Source organism: Uranotaenia lowii, chromosome 2, assembly GCF_029784155.1.
Source record: "Uranotaenia lowii strain MFRU-FL chromosome 2, ASM2978415v1, whole genome shotgun sequence".
In the NCBI taxonomy this organism is placed as follows: Eukaryota; Metazoa; Arthropoda; class Insecta; order Diptera; family Culicidae; genus Uranotaenia; species Uranotaenia lowii.
The window spans coordinates 25598326-25619143 of record NC_073692.1 but is presented as its reverse complement, the minus strand read 5'-3'; the positions used below and the strand labels follow the sequence as shown (position 1 = coordinate 25619143).

Here is a 20818-nt window from a genome sequence, read left to right as displayed (position 1 = left end):
CATATACCTACTGTAACTCAAAAAAGAGTCCATTGAGATTATGCTTATTAAAAAAAAAAATTCAAAGAAATGGGATCATACAGGATTTCCCAGGACTCAGTTGTTTAAAAATCACCAGTTAGTAGAAAATAAAGTTATATATGTGAAAGTTATGATAATTTTTAAATACTTTTATCCTTTATACATTTTTTAATTTTTATATTTTCAAATAATTTTGGATTTACTGCGATAAAAATACATTTATCATAATTTGATGATTCAAACTATCATTTGTTTATGATTAAGAAAGGTTACAATCAATTGTCAAGTGTATCAAATCGGGCATTGTTCGCTTTAGAGCTGTTTGTGCATCTTACATCGTGGGACAGATCCAAAGCCCATTTTTCAAAACCATATGCGAATCATCTTTTGTTGGAAATCTTATAGAGAACTCGAACAATAAATTTTATTAGAAAAAACTTGATTTTACCTAATACAATATGGAAATTGCCTTCAGCAAACGAGCTTCCAATAAAATTTTGGAAACTAGCTCTTTGTTTCCCAACAAGCGCACAATGGCGAGGAATTTATCTAGTTTTACAACTCGCGCATCCCGGCTTATATGACCTTATCTGTTCTTTTGCGCAACGCAAGGAGATGAGAGCTTTCGATACGCGCGTGTGTATCGCAAAAACAGCCAATCGTTTTACACATCGTTGGCTGTTTTTGTTGAGCTTTACAACCTTATTATCTCCAGGAGATTTTTGTGAATAATGCCCATCGGTGATGGGGATCATAATTCCATAAAACGCAGAAGTAAAACAGACCAAACTGGGCCAACAACATCTCGGCACAAATAGTTAAGCTAATCAATTTCCAAAGGGCGCCCGCCCCATTTGAAATTGTTGATGTTGATGTGGATTCATCTTCCCGGGAATCAAAAACAGAAGATGAAAACACTCGGTCCGGATTCCATAAAACCGTCGGAATCGGCCGTCCATCACCGGGCCATGGTTAAGAGGAGCAGGTTCTAGGCGGCCGCGATCAATCTCAATAAAAGTTTTACCACCCTTTACTACCAGGTGTTTGTCCCCTCGAGTGGTCAATCTCGTTCGACCCATTAGATGTGAGTCGTCCCCAACTCTCCTCAGACTCTTAGCTCAGCACGACTTTTGCTTCGGTATATGGGCGGTTGTTAAATGTCAGCATCTTCAACGGCCCCAGCCAGCGCTCGTCTTTCAAAAAATTGCCTAAGGTGGGTAAAAGTTGGGTTTTTTTTTCTCTGATGGACGTGGAATTGGAGCAACCACACGGTTTTTCTTTGGGCGCGCAAAACTTGGCGAAACAAGAGCAATAATTTCTAATCAGCAAGGTTTGATTTATGACTCCGGCGAAGCTGAGGGGACACACCATCGTCGTCGGGTTAGAAAACAAAAAAAACTTTGGCGTGGACCATTAGGCGCTCTTTCAGCAGATCCAGCCAAACTCCGGGTCCATGGCAGATGACAAGAAGGCTCGGAGAAAGCCATAAATTCAATCTATTTATGCTGCAATTACACGGCATTTATGACAATTCCGTAAACGGCCTACGATCGAGATCCTCGGCAAAAACAAACCCTCTTTTCGAGTCAGTTGTGTAGGTACAGCACTCGATCACTAGTCCAGTAAATGGCCTCAACAATCCCCACATTTCTTGGGGTCCGGAATGCCACCGGCGAAGATCTCTCAATGCCCGAGAATCGGCCAGGACTTGAAAAAACTCTTGATTTTCAAAACACCGAAGACTGGTCCAAATTGAAATTTTCCTTGAACAACGGCAACGCAAGCAAGCCAATGATCTACAAACATCACCAGACAAATGCCTCCCGGGGTTTGGCGTTCTGGTCTGGTACCCCGAGATCCAGGAATTGCCATTTCACTTTCGGTCGCTCGATCGACGGTGTCTCGCAGGAGCTGATCCCGACTTGGACCCGGGCAGCGAAAATCGTTTAAACAAATTAAGTCGTAGGTGGACACAAATTTATTGTCTCTGGCCGTCTTGCCGCCATGCCCTCTCATAAACAGGGAATTCCAGGGAACCAATCCGAGGAGGGGCAATGCTGTCTGTAAATCAGCCGACTTGCCGGTCGGTAGGTCGCGTGTTGTCTACGAGATCAGAGACACCCTACCACCCAAAGGATACCCAAGGGAGCCGCCGAGCAGCAGCTCCAGTTTGATTGACGCTGACATCGTGCAGATTAATTTTTAAGGTCTTACTAGTCTGTGGCGTCTGTTGGAGCCTTTCAGAGTGCTCCAGAAGCCTTTCCTTCCACTCGAAGGAGATTATCCGTGTTGAGGGGGATTGGAAAAGGGAATTTTGTTAATTAGTTTACTGGTGTGATTACTAGCCTGAGGGTTTAGGTGGATTCCGCAACAAAGTTTAATTTTTTTTCACGATTTTAATTTGCTTATGCTTATTGCTTATGCTTATGATACGTACACAGCCAGATCTTGTCAGCATCCCGGTGAATAGTAAAAATACATTTACTATTCATCTTATCAAGGCCGGGCCCACTGTGCAGTATTGGACGCAGAGACGACTGGAACCAGGGGAGGAAGAAACGTGGACAACAGTACCATACGTTCCCATGTTTTTTTAATATTAATTCGTTGGGAGCATAGATGCTAAGATATTTCTATGCTCCTTGGTGTTAGGCCTTGCGATTCTTCCTTCAGGGGATGGAAATGAGGTTTTTCTACATTAAGTCCAAAATTTAACAATACAATAATTAAAGAAATTTTTCTTTAACCATCATACACTGTTTAATTCTGGTTCCCTGTACCTTCATCTCAGGTCATCGACCATGGTTATAGCGCCATTGCTCGCTTTTGAAAAGATTTGAAAGAGCAGAGAAATTATTAATACAGCACTGAAATCCTTAGAATTTTTCCATTCTAAAAGATTTCAGCGCCAAGAGGAATACATACACATATGAACACACATTGATATGATATAATCTTTTTCTTCTTGTTACACCAACATGGCCAAAACTCGTATGCATCCTGGAAAATGAAAAACTGGCGTTCCTCATTTTTCTTTTCAACATAGTGTCTGATAAATGGAACAGGCATTGCAGATACTATTACGGCCAGGAGTGAATAATAACATTATAAGAACACAAAATTGACACTAATGTCATTACTATTATACTGAATGAAATGTAAAAATAACAACAGCCAAAAACAAAAACAAAAAAGATTTGATTGAACTGCTTTTCTTCTGCATACATATTTTGGAGAGTAAAAAACTTCAACATAATTCTCATATTTCTTTTTCTCGTGGCTTCCTGAAAAAAGGAATTCAACCTACCGAATAATCATTCAACAGTTGAGAGCAAAAATTAACCATCATTTTAATCAATAATATGAAAAATAATAATCTAGAATAAATCTGAAAAACAATTGCATATTTTGTTCAGTGTCTTTTTCCTACCATGTTTGGCAGCAAAATGCCATCGGAATAGACGAGCGACACCTCCATTATTGTAACTCAGGCTGCAAGAGTGAGACAAACTATATCTGCTATATCTATGGAACCGTAGTTAATGCCTACTCTAGTCTACAACGCAATCACGTTCATTTTGAATGAACTATACTTTAATCCAAAATGAACTGCCATCGCCCCCTCCGCGTTTCACGCACTGTGTTGTCTACAAAAGTCTACCTACACTCGCTTCTCGACAATGCTACAATTTCTACAATGGAAATAAAGTTGTTTGATTTGATTCATAAGAGCGTGGCGAAATGAGGCTTCGTTCCTCAGTCAAAAAAAAAAAACACAAAAACGATATATAAGTTTATGGCTCTGTTTCACTCGCACGAATTGATAGAATTTAAAGAAAGGGAGAGAGAGAGAGAGAGAGAGAGAGAGAGAGAAATAATAAAATGTAGACATGGAATTTCCTCACCGGCTTCCTATTTGCGCTCGCCAAAATGTTGCCTTTCCTGCATCCTTAAGAACATGGTGGAGCGTGATGTAAGCTAACATCCTATTAGCGTGGCTCCCACAAGAACTTAAGCTTCATGCAGCTAGCACGTCTTTCTCAATCCTCCGGTTAATATCTAACACTTTTTAGCCCCCTCTCACGCATCACTGCCAAATTCTTAGACCACCAGATTCAAACATATTGTGCCCAATCTGCAGACAATTTTTTTCACAAAATATCAATGATCTGACTTATAGTTGGCCATGTTTTCTTCGCTGGTTTGCTAACCCCAGCCAGCAACGCCTATGCAATGCACACAAAATTCCGCCATTTTGAAGCAATTTTCGTCACCGAAACACTTCTCACTCCCTTTTTTATTAACCCGCTTTCTTAAAACCATCGATAATTCCAGTTTCACTCTTCAAATTTTCAACTCGCACTCTAATTTTTTTTTTTTTTCACGATTTTAATTTGGTTTTAAACTGAAATATAGTGAAGGTAATTTTTGAGAGCTAAAAATAACATTGTAAAGATGGTTTTTCAGGTTTGAGAAAATTTCCATATTCTTAGAGACTTGAATAAAGTACATCATTGTGGAAAATTTGAAGAAAATTAGTGCATGGAAAATATGCTTTAAAAAGTTGACAAAATGAAAGCACGCGCCTGAAAGGCCGCCTCGAAAAAAAAAACAATTGAAGAATGTACGCCTTAAATATATCCAAAAAATACTTGTCTTCGTGAAAAATGCGTGCCCGTAGAGTCGCAAATGAAGAGGTCGGCTTGAGAAGTGTATCTTTTAAAAATTCACGCCTTATAAAAGGCAACTTGGAAAGCTGGATTGATGAAAGATTCTCACCTAGAAAGGCGCAAGAAGAGATTCAATGCTTTGACCTGCAGAAAATGCGCGCCTTAAAGTATGCATTAAGAGAAGGTGGCTCATAAAGCTGCCATATTGAAAATGTGCGTCTAGCCGGAAGTAAACAAAAGGGATGACTTGTTGAGGTAAGCCTATCGCGTTCCCCGCCCACCGGTTGTCAAAGTTATTAATCGGGCTTCGATCTGATCGAAGTTCACGATGAAACAGTACACGATTTTGAAACTGTTCACCGATATTTTGAAGAAAAATTTTAGACAGTTTTCAAACAATTTCAGATGAATTCCAGATGAGTTTCATAAAATTAAATAAAGAAAATCAGAGATATATGAGATAGTTTTAAATTCTTTATAAAAATTAAACAAAGTTTGGCCAGTTTTACAATAACTTTTTGAAATTTTTTTAACTACTATAAATAGTTTCCAATCAACTTTCAGATAAATCACCGTAAATAGTAGAACAATATTTATGTTGACAATTTAGTGATAATTTATCTATTTTACTCTCATTTACTTAATACACACTAGTTTACTCATTTTTCAGGAAATTTAATCAAAACTCAGACTGTTTGTTTGCTTAAATCCATCTTTGGACAAATATCTTTCAAATTTCAAACAACTCCAAGAAATGTTTTCGAAAATTTCCGGAATTTACATTCGATTTGTAGACAATCGTCAAAAAACATTCAAACCAATTATAGTGGATTTTTGACGATTTTCGGACATTTTCCAGATAACATTCCATCAATTTCGGGCTTGTGATATAGCTCAGTTGGCAAGTCTGTTGTCTCCTGAGCTGATGTCCGCGAGTTCGAGCCCAAGAGTAAACATTGAACACAGTTGTACCGGATAAGTTTTTCAATAACGATCCGCCAACTGCAACGTTGATAAAGTCGCGAATGCCATAAAGATGGTAAAACGACTATAATCGAAACAAAATAAAAAAAAAATTCCATCAATTTTGTGACAATTCACACATGATGATTTTCGATCATATTTCAAATAACATTCTTCCGATTTTGTTTTAATTGTACATGATTTTTGAACAGTTTTGAGATTGACTCTTTTAAGACGGCTTCATAAGGTAATCTGAGATAATTTTGGAACAATTTTGAGGCAAATTCCAGACAGAATGTTAGCGAACAGCTTTGAAACAATTTGAAGAGAATGATGATAAAATTTCAGATATTTTTGAGATAGTTTTTTATGTTGATCTGAAAAACCTCAGTAATAAATTTCAATTTCATGTTGTGAACAATTTTGCCAAATTATCAGTCGATTTCATACAATTAACACAAATTAGAAGAATTAGAAAAAAAAATTTCAAAACTTTTTGAGACTATCTCTTTATCTGATGTGATCAATTTTGAAACAAAATTCCTACAAATTGCAGATATTTTTTAAGTCATTTGTTGATAGTTTTCAGAAACTTTTATTAAACATTTTCGATTAACAATACCTAATTGTATTTGATATCTTTCAAATTTCAGACACCTTTAAGAAATGTTTTTTGACAATATTCGGGCACAAATTTCCGAGAATTTTCATGCGATTTGAAGGCAATCGTTAAACCGTTTTCAATGATTTTTGCTGATTTTCGGACAAATTTTCAGATTGCATTCTGCCAATTTGTGACAATTTACGCATGATGATTTTCGGACTATTTTCAGAAAAAAATTCTAGCATTTCTGTGAAAATTTGCACATTATTTTTGAGTATTTTTCAGATAAACTCTTTTTAAAAAGCTTTTTAGGGTAACATGACAAAATTTCGGATCCATTTTGATATAAATCCCAGAAAGAAAGTTCGCGGACAGAGACAGAAAGCTTTGAAACTCAAACTGTTTGTTTGCTTAAATCCATCTTTAGACAAATATCTTTCAAATTTCGAACAACTTTAATAAATATGTTTTGACAATTTAAGGAATTTACATTCGATTTGTGAAAAACTTTCAAACCAATTATAGTGGATTTTTGATGAGTTTCGGACAATTTGCAGATAACATTCCATCAATTTTGTGACAATTCACGCATGATGATTTCCGATCATATTTCAGATAACATTCTTCCGATTTTTTTAAATTTGTATTTTGAACAGTTTTGAGATTAACTCTTTTAAGACGGCTTTATAAATAATCTGAAAAAAATTCGGATCAATTTTGATGTTAATTCCAGAAAGAAAGTTCGCGGACGGAGATAGAAAGCTTTGAAACAATTTTAAAAGAATGAAGATAAAATTTCAGATATTTTTGAGACAGTTTTTAATGTTGAACTGAAAAAACACACACGGTACCAAATTTTAATTTCTGTTTGGAAACAATTTTTTCCAGTCGATTTCATACAATTCACGCAAAATTTGAATAGAAATTTAAAAAAAATTAAGAAAGTTATCAGAAAATTTTCAAATCTTTTTGAGACTATCTCTTCATCTGATTTAATCAATTTTGAAACAAATTTCCTACAAATTGCAGATAATTTCAAGTCATTTTTTGATAGTTTTCCGAAACTTGTTACAACAATTTTCGACAAATTTCCATTCAAAATTCAAATAGTAATTTTTAATATCTTTGAAATTTCAACACCTTTAAGAAATGTTTTTTTTTTAATATCATTCGAGCACTATTTAGAAACCTTGCCGACAAATTTCCGAAAATTTACCTGCGATTTGTAGACAATCGTTAAAAAAACATTTTCAGAGATTTTTCGATGGTTTTAGGATAACTTTCAGATAAGATTTTACTTATTTTGTGATAATTTACGCATGAAGGTTTTTGGTCAATTCTGACAATTTTTTGAAAATTTGCACATGCAAATTTGCATAATCTGAGAAAATTTTGGAACAACTTTGAGTCAAATTCCAGACAGAATTTTAGCGGACAGAAACGGAAGGCTGTGAAACAATTTAAAGTGAATTTGGTAAAGATTTTCAGAAAATTTAGATTAAATTTCAGACATTTTTGAGACAGTTTTTCATGTTAATCTGAAAAAGATTCATCTGTAACAAATTTTAGGCAATCACATTCAGATTCAAAATAATTTCAATTATTTTACAGCCAAGTTTCAGAAAAATAATCGATAATGATAAGGCAATGTTCAGACAGTTTGGGAACAATTTTCAGTCGATTTAACACAAAATTTTGAAAAAATTGAGATTGTTTTCAGAAAATCTTAAATAAAATTTGAGACTACTTGTTTATCTGATATAATCTATTTTGAAACAAATTTTTTGCAAATGCAGACAATTTTAGGACATTTTTTGAAAGTTTTCAGACACTTTTGATATCAATTTTCGACAAATTTGCATTCAATATTCAAAAATTAATTGTATTTCATATCTTTCAAAAGTCAGACACCTTTAAGAAATGTGTTTTTGACAATATTCGGGCACTATTTACAAACATTGCTGACCAATTTCCGAGAATATACATGCGATTTGTAGACAATCGTAACAAAAATTTAAACTATTTTCAGTATTTTTTTTGATAATTTTCGAACAATTTTCAGATAAGATTGTACGAATTTTGTAACAATTTACGCATGATAATTTTTTTTTCCAATTTTCAATCGATTTCATACAATGACCAGAAAATTTGAAGAAAAATTTAAAAAGAAATTAAGAAAATTTTTGAATTTAAAAAAAAAAATTAAGAATAACTGTTAATCTGATGTAATTAAATTTGAAAAAAAAATATTGCAAATTGCTGACATTTTTAAGACATTTTTTTATAGTTTTCAGGCACTTTTGTTAACAATTTTCGACAAATTTCCATTCAATTTTGAAACAGACGCAGCCCGTTGATTAAAGGATAGCCTTCAAATCTTTCACCCTTTCTGAAGCTTGGTGATTTAAGCATTTGTAACATGCTAGCCATCATAGCCTCAAAAGATGTACTTTAAGTAAAGATGAGTAAAGTAAAAAGGAATCTCTTCGAGAAAACATCATGTTACATTAATATCCTATATTAGTTTTTGATCGTTTATCAAACAATTGTTTGGAAATTTTTAAACCATTTTCAGATATTTTCCTACCTGATAATTTTTGGACAATCTTGAGACATTTTTTAGACATTTTCTTGACAATTGGTACATGAGATCATATTCAGATTCTTTTGAGATGGTTTTTGAAGAAATATAAGAAAATTTTTGAACATTGTTTAGCTTATTTTCGACATATTTCTATTTGTTAAATGAAAATTCTGAAAATTTTTGCCAATTACCCAATTTTCAAACAATTTTGACCGATATGAACTTCTTTAGAAGTCAACTGCTGATTCTTGATCGCAAAATATATCTTTTCTTAAATTAATTTTTCAATTTAAATCTTGAAAAAATGCCGATGGCGTTCAGCTGAATTTGGCCAAACGCCCGAACAGTCGCTAATGTATTATTGGCTTCTTTTTCCTACCAAAAGTTTCTTGTATTAAAACACAAAATTTTTTTGACTATTACGTGTCACTGAAAACTGCAACCTTTAAAATAAATCACATGTAATAAACAAAACCTGTAATTTAAAACTTTCTGCCTTGAAAGTTAACGAAGATTCAATTAATTATTATTACAGCAAATGTCCTGTGAAAAAGTTGTACACTAAAAATTAAATGTCACGTAATCATGTTTTCGACCTGTAAAATTACGGTAAATGTCCTGCTCCTTTTTGTTACAGGACATACGCAAATTACAGGAAATATTTTTTGCTGTGTATAGCTATGAGTCAGTGTTCATATTTTTTAAAATTGAGGAAAAACGGTTGTAGTGTGTGAAAACTACAACCAAAAACGCACTGAAAGCGGGGATGGCAGGTCGTTTTGTCAAAAAATTTATCAAATTCTGCAAATCCTATTACCGATTTAACTATTCTATTGCAGATTTGTTCGGTATCCTGATTATTTAACAATGAATTTAATTGCAGTTAAGTTATTTTTGGAAAATCTATAAATCTGACTGAAAGTCAAGTTCTTTAGCCCCTGTGCTTATGCAATTTTGAAGAGAAAAATTCAAAAAATTTCCCCATGTATAAAGTTTTTCGTTGAACAATAGTTGTTTGTAATCATAAAACTAAGCTTCAGTGAATTTTTCAGCAAACGAAATTGGGTTTTAGTGGGTCAAGTATGATTGAAAGCGCCTGAATGTAGGCAGGATAATCCTGGAAGCGGAATCGATCTTTTTTTCTAAACAATCCAAGAACGAATAAACTTGAACGCTTTTGTTTGGGTAACTAATTTAAGCTGAGAAATGGAAATTTATTTTTGTTAGTAAAATTAACGATTTTTGAAGGTCACAATCAAGTGAGAAGACGCTTATCTTCGGTCTCAAGTACAGTTCCTATCGTTTCTAACAAACGCCTTAACAAATTTTAACACGAGGAGACAGTCAGTTGTCGTTAGGCGGAATGTGTCCAACTACCTCGGCATTAGTGTTACTAATATTGATTGATGGGTTGATCGGCCGTTCATTTGGTGTCGCGCGCTCGCTGCTCTAGCTAGAGATGTTTTGCGCTAGTATGAAGCTACACTTACGCATTTTCGAGAGACCTGTCTAATGGAAAAAAGATTATTCGAATCCAGATTATGACCGGCCAGGCAGCCTCAAGGTTGGATGGATGATTGGTGCCGATCGACTTACCCACTACGGTTGATGGTTCTGCCTTACATATTAAGGAAGCGCGGAGGATGGCTCATTTGAATAATTGATTTGTCCAGCTTGAGACGTCTGGTTGGTTACTTGGAGGTTTTCCCAGCTGATTGACAGATGAAGACAAACGGGTGGGAGGACGTCTCTGGGTTCTAATTTTTGGAACCATCGGTTAATCAGATGAAAATATTCATTTGAAGTTGTTCCAAGTTTGATTCAAAAACTGTAACAAACTTAAATCGTGGTATAGTTCTCCTTACGCCTCAACCAGGTTACGACATTCGAACGGAAGCTCGCTCAAATGTCAACGGGGCCCTCCTCCCCGATCCGAACCCAGGCGTCATAATAACCATTCGAGATATGGGTAGGTTGCAGGGAGCCGCCGTATTTTAACAATTTCACTTTTCAACAAAACCCTATCATTTTGGGTCCCCACGGGGGGAGTTAGAAGAAACATTGGGATACATGGCTTCCAAATCACCCTTTTCAGATCTCGAGTGCGACTGTTGTAGCAGACGGCGGCGTACCTACACGTTCCTAGAGCAGTTTTGATTTAGATGTCAAAATAGATTGCCATTCGGTAGGATTTCTTTGGACACGTTTGGTAAGAAAAGGGCATATCGCTTCCTTTGGATCCCTGAATTCGTTGTTGAGGCTGTTGTCGTCGTCTGGCAGCTGCGTCCGTTGGCTGACTGAATGATGATTGGCAAGTCGGGTTTATTTCTTCTTAATGTACGGTTGCCATCCCTGGCGATTACATTAGACGCGCCGCTAAGCTGTTACGCATCGTCTAGGAGTTGTCGCCGCGACGACGATCGAGTAGTGGCGTAGAGTACATTGCATTGATAGGCGATCACTGTTATTTTCTTTGGGGGAAAATGAGAGCGAAAGGAGATCGATTGGCGCTGATATCGTGCTGCCGGAGACCTATTAGGGGCGTCATTCCGGAGGCGATTGGTTATATTACTGGACTCGGCGGGTGGCTGATGGGTGCCCTCTGCTCTATCTAGCTCAGCTCGCGTTTGAGTCGCGATGAGAGAAAGTGGAATTTTTTGTTGGACCGTTTGATCTCGGGAGCGCATATTTCAATACGCGTCTGATCTCTTTTGTGTCACATGTTGGCCGCATTTTCAATAAAAATCAGTTTGGGGTCCCTCGAGTGCGTTGCTGCGTTGGTCAGAATGCGAGATGATTGATTTGTGTTGCGAATTCCCTGACAGGTCCGAGCGCGAGAGGTTACGCAACGCCTCCGCACTCAGCTGTACCTGCGCAGATGATAGGAATTTGGAGAACTATAATAGAGGGAGCGAAAGTCGGTATTCGGGATAAATGACCCGAGATGGTATCGCTCGCCTGGCTTTGAACAAGTCCTTCGGACTTGTCACTGATCCAAGTGATTTCGAAACCCCCGAACCAAGGAAGAAAACATGCAATTCAAATTCCCCAATCAAAAGTCTATCCAGCATCATTATTCTAATTTCGAGCGCACAGGCGGGTCCACCTCGGACGCACCCCCCAACCCTTGCTGTCCGATCCCAATCTCAATCGAGTATATTGTGTTTTTGCTCGAAAAAGTTATGATCAGACCAGTTCAACGATCCTCGTCGTGGACGTTTGACATAGATTCACATTCTGTTTTTAAAGTCTCTACCCCACCAAGGCCTGGTGGCGGAAAGAAGGAGCTAGGGGAGGAAGATTGTTGTCGCGATATTGTCGCGCCTACACGCCATTCGATCTATGATGCTAGCAGAGGAGACTTCATCCATTCACACAATGTAACATGGGTTTTAGTGGTCGGGCGCGCGCTCGCTTATTTACTCCTCACTAGATGACGATCGCGCACGGGTCGCCTCAATGCTGGTTAGTTGAAGGAACCTCAACCTCAACGACAACCGACCAAGACGTTAGACATTGCGCCTAGTAGATCGTCGTCGTCGTCGTCGCATTTAATGAAAATGTCACATAACTCATCGCACTTGTGCGCGTACACGTTTAACTGCAGTCACTGGCGTATAGAGTTCCTACATACATTCAACACACTTGGAGGAGCTAGTTCGGCCAACTATTTGTACTCGGAGCGAAAATTAGTCAATGGTTCTTAAAGTCCGATTTTGAAATAAAAAAATCCTGCTTTAATCCTTTACAACCCATTTTTTTTGCTGAAAATTTCACAGAAGCTAAGTTTTATGGTGGTTGGTGAGAGAGCAGATTTAAAAGGATGCTGCTGATTGATTGATTTGATTTAGCCTTCCGGTGGAAAAAAGACGGGTTGGCTTAGGAAGCGCAGATTTTTAAGGCTGCTGCTGTGGATTGTTTGTTTTGATTTGGCCTTCAGGTGAAAAAAGATGGAATTGACTTGGGAAGCGCAGATTTTCAAGGCTGCTGCTGATTGTTTGTGACTATTTGGCGTTCCGGTGGAAAAAGACGGATTGGCTTAGGAATCGTAAATTTTAAAGGCTGCTGCTGCGGATTGTTTGTTGTAATTTGGCCTTCCGGTGAAAAAAAAATGAATTGGTTTGAGAAGCGAAGAATTTTAAGGCTGCTGCTGCGGATTGTTTGTTTTGGCTTGGGATGCACAGATTTTTAAAGCTGCTGTTACTGATTGATTGATTTGGTTTGGTCTTCCGGTGGAAAAGATGGATTGGCTTGGGAAGCGCTGATTTTAAAACTGCTACTGATTAATTGATTTGATTTGGCCTTCCGGTGGAAAAAGGACCGATTGGCTTAGGAGGCGCAGATTTTTAAGGCAGCTGCTGCTGCGGATCACTCGTTTTGATTTTTTCCTTCCGGTAGAAAACACGGATTGGCTAGAGAAGCGTAGATTTTTAAGGCTACTGCTACTGATTGTTTGTTGTGATTTGGCCTTCCGGTGGAGAGATATCGATTGGCTTGGGAAGCGCAGATTTTCAAGGCTGCTGCTGCTGATTGTTTTTATGATTTGGCGTCCTGGTGAAAAAAAGACGGATTGGCTTAAGAAGCGCAGATTTTAAGGCTGCTGCTGCTGCGGATTGTTTGTTTTGATTTGGCCTTCCAGTGGAAATACACGGATGGGATTTAGAAGTGCATATATAAAAGGCTGCTGGTATTTTGTTTTGATTTTTCCTTCCGGTGGGAAAAAACGGATTGGCTTGGAAAGCACAGATTTTTAAGGCTGCTACTGATTGATTGATTTGATTTGGCCTTCCGGTGGAAAAAGACGGATTGGCTTAAGAAGCGCAAAATTTAAGGCTGCTGCTGCTGATTGTTTGTTATGACTTGGCGTTCCGGTGAAAAAAAACGGATTGGTTTAGGAATCGCAGATTTTCAAGACTGCTGTTGCGGATTGTTTGCTGTAATTTGGCCTTCCGGTGGAAAAATACGGATGGGATTTGAAAGCGCATATATTTAAGGTGGTTTGTTTTGATTTTTCTTTCCGATGGGAAAACACAGATTGGCTTGGGAAGCGCAGATTTTTAAGGCTGCTGCTACTGTTTGTTTGTTGTGATTTGGAATTCCGGAGGAAAGATATGCATTGGCTTAGAAAGCGCAAATTTTTAAAGCTGATACTGATTGATTGATTTGATTCGGCCTTCCGGTGGACAAAAGACGGATTGATAGATTTTCAAGGCTACTGCTGCTGATTATTTGTTATGATTTGGCTTTCTGGTGGAAAAAGACGGATTGGCTTGGGAAGCGCAGATTTTTAATCCTGCTGCTGCTGATTGTTTATTGAAATTTGTGGAAATTTGACCGTAAAAAAGACTTATCGGTTTAGGCTGACTGCTGCTGCAGATTGTTTGATTTGAATTTGCTTTCCGGTGGAAAGATGGATTAGCTCAGGAAGCGCAGATTTTGAGGACTGCTGCTGAAGATTGTTAGTTTTGATTTGGCCTTCCGGTTTATGAAGACGCATTGATTAGGCAAATGAATTTCATATTGAGAATAGAGCTAAGAAGGGTTGTAGAGATCTCGCGTGAGCTATCATTACGTCGTATGAAACAAAATGTAAACAAACAGTTTTATTACGAAAAAAAACTAACATATACTAGTCACAACTTCTTTCCACTTAGAATTTTTGTAGCCTGGACAACATATTCTATGTGTGACACACATATTTTAAAGTTGTTTTGATAACTTTTAAGGTGTTTCATACGACATAATGAAAGCTCACGCGAGAGATCATATGAAAGATATACAGAAATCAAATAGAATTTGAAGGGTGGAGAATAAAGGTGTGGTATAGGAATGAATATGAAGAATAGTTGGTAAATAAATTTAAAAAAAAAATCGATACATAAATAGTTTCGATTGAGAATAGAGGTGAGAAATAAATGTAAAAATTAAATGAAGGATATGCAGAGAATAAACCACATTCAATAAAAATGGAGAACACTTTTTCAGTAAATTGGCACATTTACTTGTAATAATCAATTTTAGCATATAGAGTATTGTGCAAGGTAAAAAACAGAAATCGGATTGATCCTGCAGACAATGAAAATCACCCTTACATAAGCTTAAGACTTCAGCTTTTGAGAACATTTTTTGTTATGCAAATGGCTGATTTCGATCACAATTAAAAATTGTAGCAAATTGAATCTTTTGCAGTAGGTATTAAAACACGGAACGAGACTATTTTTTCAAAGAAAAATCTTTCAGTATTTCCAGCAGATTTGCTGGAATGCTGCTTGTGGGAAATAATCATAGTGAATACTAGCAAAAATCTGATTCAACTTTGTTTTCTCACCAGTAATGGTTTTAAAAAATTGTTGCCCGATTTTTTTCAACACGTATCCGGGCTGGAAAAATCTAAGCTATTTTTTCTAAAAACCTGTCAAAATTCGGGCATTTGACGAAAAATCCGGTCAATAGCCGGGCAAATTTGGTAAAAGCCCAGGAATTACTCAACAAAAATCAAGGATTTTTTATCAAAATTCATCGATAGATTTTAAATCGTATTTTAGGCTTCCAAAATACTGTTGATCATTTTTATAAAACTTGATCAGAAAATTTCCTTGGAGGCATAACAACTTTTGGGTATGTTTAAACTAAATTTGACACAATTTTTTGTCAGTATTGTTGTTAAAAAGAATGCTGAATGTGTTGCATACATTTAGGGGTAAAAATTAATACAAAAAACTGCTTAGTGAAATCTCAATAATAAATGTTTGGGCGGATGAAATTTTACTTTTTCAACAGTGTGTTCCAAAATAATAATATGCCAGCGTGTGGAAACGATTGTTAAATGATTGTGTCACTTTGATTTGCTTTATGTTACAAGTTACTCCAGATAGGTAACTGAAATATAAAATGTATTATTTAGAAAAAATAGTGTTTGTCCGAAAAATAACCAGTATATAGTTTGTAGATTATATGATTGAGCCAATCCGTCACACTTAAGGTAGCAGATTGTTCGGTTTTATCCGGGTTTGCCTGGAATTTTGATAAAAAATTTGGGAACAGTCCGGCCTGGCCCGGTTTTCCAGATTTCATTGAAAAATTCCCGGATTTGTTCAATTTATTTGGCAAATGAATAAATTTTGTTTTTTGAATGCCTTAAAAACGATTCAAAATCGATGGATGAATTTTGATGAAAGAAAAAAAAATCTTGATTTTTGTGAGTAATTCCTTGGTTTTGACCAAATTTGTTCGGATATTGCCCAGAATTTTGGTTGTCAATTTTGCAATCAAATGTCCGGATTTTGGCAGGTTTTTAAATAAAATTGCTCGAATTAGTTCGGACCGGATACGTTCTGAAAGAATTCTGGCAACCTTAGTGATTTGCTAATCGTTGCACAGATAAGCACATGATTTTGTTTTTTATGCTGTATTTTAGTCATTTCAACCGAATTCACTTGATTTTTTAAATTTTTTTACTACATAACAGTACACGCATTAAAAATGCTAAAACTCGGACATCTCTTGCTTAGATTTTTTTTGAACATTTTATGAGATTCAAAAACTCAGAAAACTTACTTTTATATTAAGGAAATCATAGAAGGTTTTGCATACAATTAGGGGTAAAAATAATACAAAAAAAAACTGCTTAGTGAAATCTCAATAATAAATGTTTGGGCGGATGAAATTTTACTTTTTCAACAGTGTGTTCCAAAATAATAATATGCCAGCGCCAAAAAATTTTTGCTCCTTTATCTGGTGACGGAGACCTCATTCATCTTTTGTTAGAACAAATCTTCTTCCTTTTTCTGAGACCTTTTTTCCTGGCCTAGGAAATATTTCTTTTTCCTTTGGTTTCAAATAATGTCACACAGATTGAGACTACGGTTTCAAAGGAACAATTTCAGAAATTGAAACCTCTGATCGTTTGATAAGACACGGAAGATGATTGAGACTCCTTGCCAAGATTGCTGAAAAAAAATCTGTGTTTTTGCGTTAAAAAAATTCTGACTTTCTATGATTTTACCCAAAAATTTTGTGATGGTTTTCTGTGATGGAAATAGCAGACGTTTCTTTGGAAAGTCATTAACAATTGAGTCTTTTTCACAAAATTCAATAAACATTACCAATCTTATCATGTTTTTCCAAAACAAAGTTGAAAATCCAAAATTTATGTTGACATTAAAATTATAATTTTGGAAACCTACAAAATTTAAAAAAAATTTGTAAAATTTGTGAATATTTCCAAAATTCTTTGTTCTGTGACACTGAATCTGTGATGAAAATTTGTTCAAAATTCTGTGAAATTAAAGATTTTCCTGTGATTTCGGCAACCTTGCTCCTTGTTGAGAAATTCTCAACATTGAGTTGCGAAACTTTAGCCATTTTTCAACAGAATAGTCTGAATTCACTCAAAAAGTTTTTCATTAGCAGAGAACTCGGTCAGTGCTTAATTTTTATTAATTACAGTCGGTCGTGTAAAGAAATACTTTATTAATAGCAGATGTCGTTATCTACTGTTACCATTTCCCATTGGGATGTTTGGGAGCTGTTAAGCTTTCTGTCTCAGGGATAAAGATTTTGAAAGATTGAAAACTTGAAATAAGGATTGTTGTGACTACTGCTATGTGAAAATCAGTGATAAACCTTTGCTGGCGTGAGGTTGCTAGAGATAAAATTGAGTAAATCCTTCTGCGAAACGCATTTTTAATACCCTTTGTTTCATCAACTCGTTTATTTAAAATGGCTAATCAATCTTTGAATACCTTGATATATGGTATTTTTTACTGTCAACCTAACGTGATCAATTTTTAGCTTTGAAAGAATGATTTTGAAGAAAGATGTAGATTCTCAGCTTTCGGAGCAATTTTAAAAGTTTTGCGAGTTTTACGACTCTATCCTGTTATTTTTATGGCGAAGCGTAATCGCACGAATCTTAAAATATTATCTATCTTAGTAGTAGGTATGGTATTTCAAATTTTTCATCAAATTTAAGCAAGCTCGCAGTGCTTCTCAAAACTTCTTATTTGAGAACTTGGACTTCAGGAAAAGTCTTTAATAGCATACCTTAAGGCGTATTATAGGTTCTCATCAGCTTATTGGCTATTCAACACACTATATTTTTTCAGGCTGCTGTCTCTAATCTACAAAATTTTCCGCAACTATTACCGAGAGCAGTTTTGTAGCCATTTGATGCCCATATGATATGGGCCACATCCATACAAACACTCTCGGGGTGGCATCCACGACTCTTTTTTTTCGCGAGACGAACAATTAGAGGCGTGAATAATTTAAAATATTAATAAATCTCCTCCCGGATCGAGGTTCGCGAGAGAGTCAACCGTGTCGTCTATGCGACGGCGACAGACGGATCCCAACATGCACCTTCCTTTGGTGGTTTACGACCGGCAGATCGACTAAACGGCCGCCGTGATCTTAGCGATCTTGCTCGCGAAAAGGGTCCCCCTCGACAGATTGCCATCTTTCGCCATTAGCTTACATCCGGTCGGTCGGTCGGTCGATTGGACGGACGCGGTCCGCGTGCCATATTCGGAGAGTGGCTATAATTGAAAGCAGCCTCGCGAGATGACGCGTAATTAATTGTGCTAATTGTCGGCTCCCCTTCTTCTTCCTTGAGCCGAGCGCGATCACGACGAATGTGGGCGTGGCATCTTGGCCGCTGCCGCGATCTCGTTGCGACAGTTTCATTCATCTTAGATGACGCTGATGATGGTGACTGGGGGCTGCTGGCATGGCGACGACGTGCGATCTTGATTTACCGAGAGCCCAAAAGGCGTTGATGCGTGACTAAATGGCTATTGTTATGTCACCCGGGCAGGGCTTTAATGGCATTCACTCGGTGCTCGCTCCAAATCCATTAATGGTTATTGAAGGCTATTAGAATCACGACGACGACGACGACGACGACGTTCGACGACGAGTTCGGCCCATCAGGTGACACTCTCCGGGCCGATTCCCAACAATAAGTCTGATAAAATCTCAACAATGGCTCTATCATCCAGGCATCGGAGCATGTCATTGCGCCCCCCTGAATGTAGGCTGTAGGCTCGCTGCTGATGATGGTTGTGGGAATCGCAACATCTGAAGAACATTCCCGATGGGTAAACACCACGACAAATTGGAATGGACATCATATTTGCATACATCAGCCGTAGGGGGAAAATTACTTACTCTTCTCTGTTGGGTATGAATAATTTACATTTTTCCACCGTTGGGCACACATGAGTGCTTCATAATGAGAAGTATCTACTTCCCTATTCAAATTGTTCGATTTTGGAGGATCTTCGCGCGGCGCCTAAATGTATAGATGACCTTAGGTTGTGTCATTCGCGCCTTTTATTGCTTGGGTTCGAAATTATAGGGGACGGATCCGGTGACATTAGCCATCGGGAGACAACTCTTGATTGGGATGTATCGGAAAAAAGGCATCGCGGGCATTGTGTTACGTAATTTCTTCCCATATAGAAATTATGTTTCGATTAGTATTTTCTTCCAATGAAGGGAGGCTCAGTCCTCCCACAAGTGACGTGTGAAGCGCCGTTTATTGAAAAGGCTGTTTGACTGGGCGCTCAATTATGCATCACACCCACACGTGGTGAGTTCAGCCTTCCTCGTCTAGGGCCAACTCTCGATGATTTACGCTCCAGGCTGCTTGCAGCCAAGTTTCAGAGGGAGGAACACTTACCCTTTTTTTTTGGTTTTACGACTTTACCCTGCAGCTAGTGTGAAAATGATGTTTTCATTTGCTAACTTTTTCTTCTACTTTTCTCTCCCCCCAAACAGACTTGACGATCATCTGGTGATAGCGCATCACTATCCGAAGGACGCGTACCGGTGCGAGCTCTGTCCCAAGGCGTACTGTTACCGGCCCATCTTGCTGAGACATCGCGGCGTAGTGCACGGCGAGATCAAGCGGTACCCGTGCGAAAATTGCCCGAAGGTAAGTTTTTTGTTTCCAGAACATATGGAATTCATTATCACTTAATTTCGAGAAAAAAAAAAAATATTAGAAAAGGTTTTGACTTCAATTATTTTTCTTTGACTTTTAAGAATGTTGAGTGTCAAACTATCTTGATCTAAAGACCGTTTAAAAAAGGTTCAAATGTTGATTATATTGAATGTACGCCGCGTGAAGAAAATATTTACATAATGCTTTTGAAATGCAAAAAAGCGCTGACAGATAGTAATAAATAAGATATTTTTGGGAGTCAAATTTTTCCTTATCAATTTTTTTCCCATGACAATTTTGAGCTCGATCAGTTTATCTTTAGGGTTCATTCAACGACGCTTTTCTTGATATGTTATTTATTAAACTCTAGGAAATCTTTTTCCACTGTCTAAATTTAGTTTATTGTATCGTACCATTTCCCCGCCTAGTCATAAGTTGCAACTAGATACAGCACCGATAGATACATCTCGATTTGTTCAAGCCAATTTAAGCTCCCCTTTAAGCTTAATAACTTTTTTGGTAGCTCATAACAACTTGTGGCCTTTAAAACAATTGTTTAGAATCATTTGAAGAACATATGGAATAAATCGTCCGAAAAGATGGAAATCCAAGAAAAAAAAAGAAAAAGTTCAAAAACATTTCATCAAAATTATTAGGACAATCGGTCTCCAATTGTTCATGTTAGAGCCGGAAAAAATGTGTGGATTCATTGGAACCCTAGCGTCGCTGAGGTACCTCTTAGAGTTGACCGATTAAGCTCAAAATTGGCATGTTGCCTTCTGCTAGACTAGGGTTACCATATCCTTCAACGCCAAATAGAGTACGTTGAAATCATATTTCAAAATATTTGGGAGAAACGGAAGAAACCAGGAAATTTAAATTCAAAAAGTGACAATAAGTTGCTAGTTATGTTACTTACTTGGCGGTTATGACTTTTCAAAAAATACTTTTATAAATTGAAGGTTTTAGTTTTTGTTCATATTATTGGAGATTTTTAGTGAAAAGTCAAAGGGTCGTTGGATTGTTCG

The 20818-nt window shown here is 37.0% G+C and overlaps 1 protein-coding gene across 3 annotated transcripts in view; it reads left to right on the top strand.

Moving 5' to 3' along the window:
* The window catches only part of LOC129745562 (transcription factor hamlet), a 339108-nt gene that overhangs the window by 304335 nt on the left and 13955 nt on the right, over window positions 1-20818 (top strand). For all 3 annotated transcript variants that reach the window (XM_055738699.1, XM_055738701.1, XM_055738702.1), the window contains exon 7: window positions 19625-19781. In XM_055738699.1, the coding sequence (XP_055594674.1) occupies window positions 19625-19781 (157 nt within the window). The remainder of the gene's footprint in view (window positions 1-19624; window positions 19782-20818) is intronic.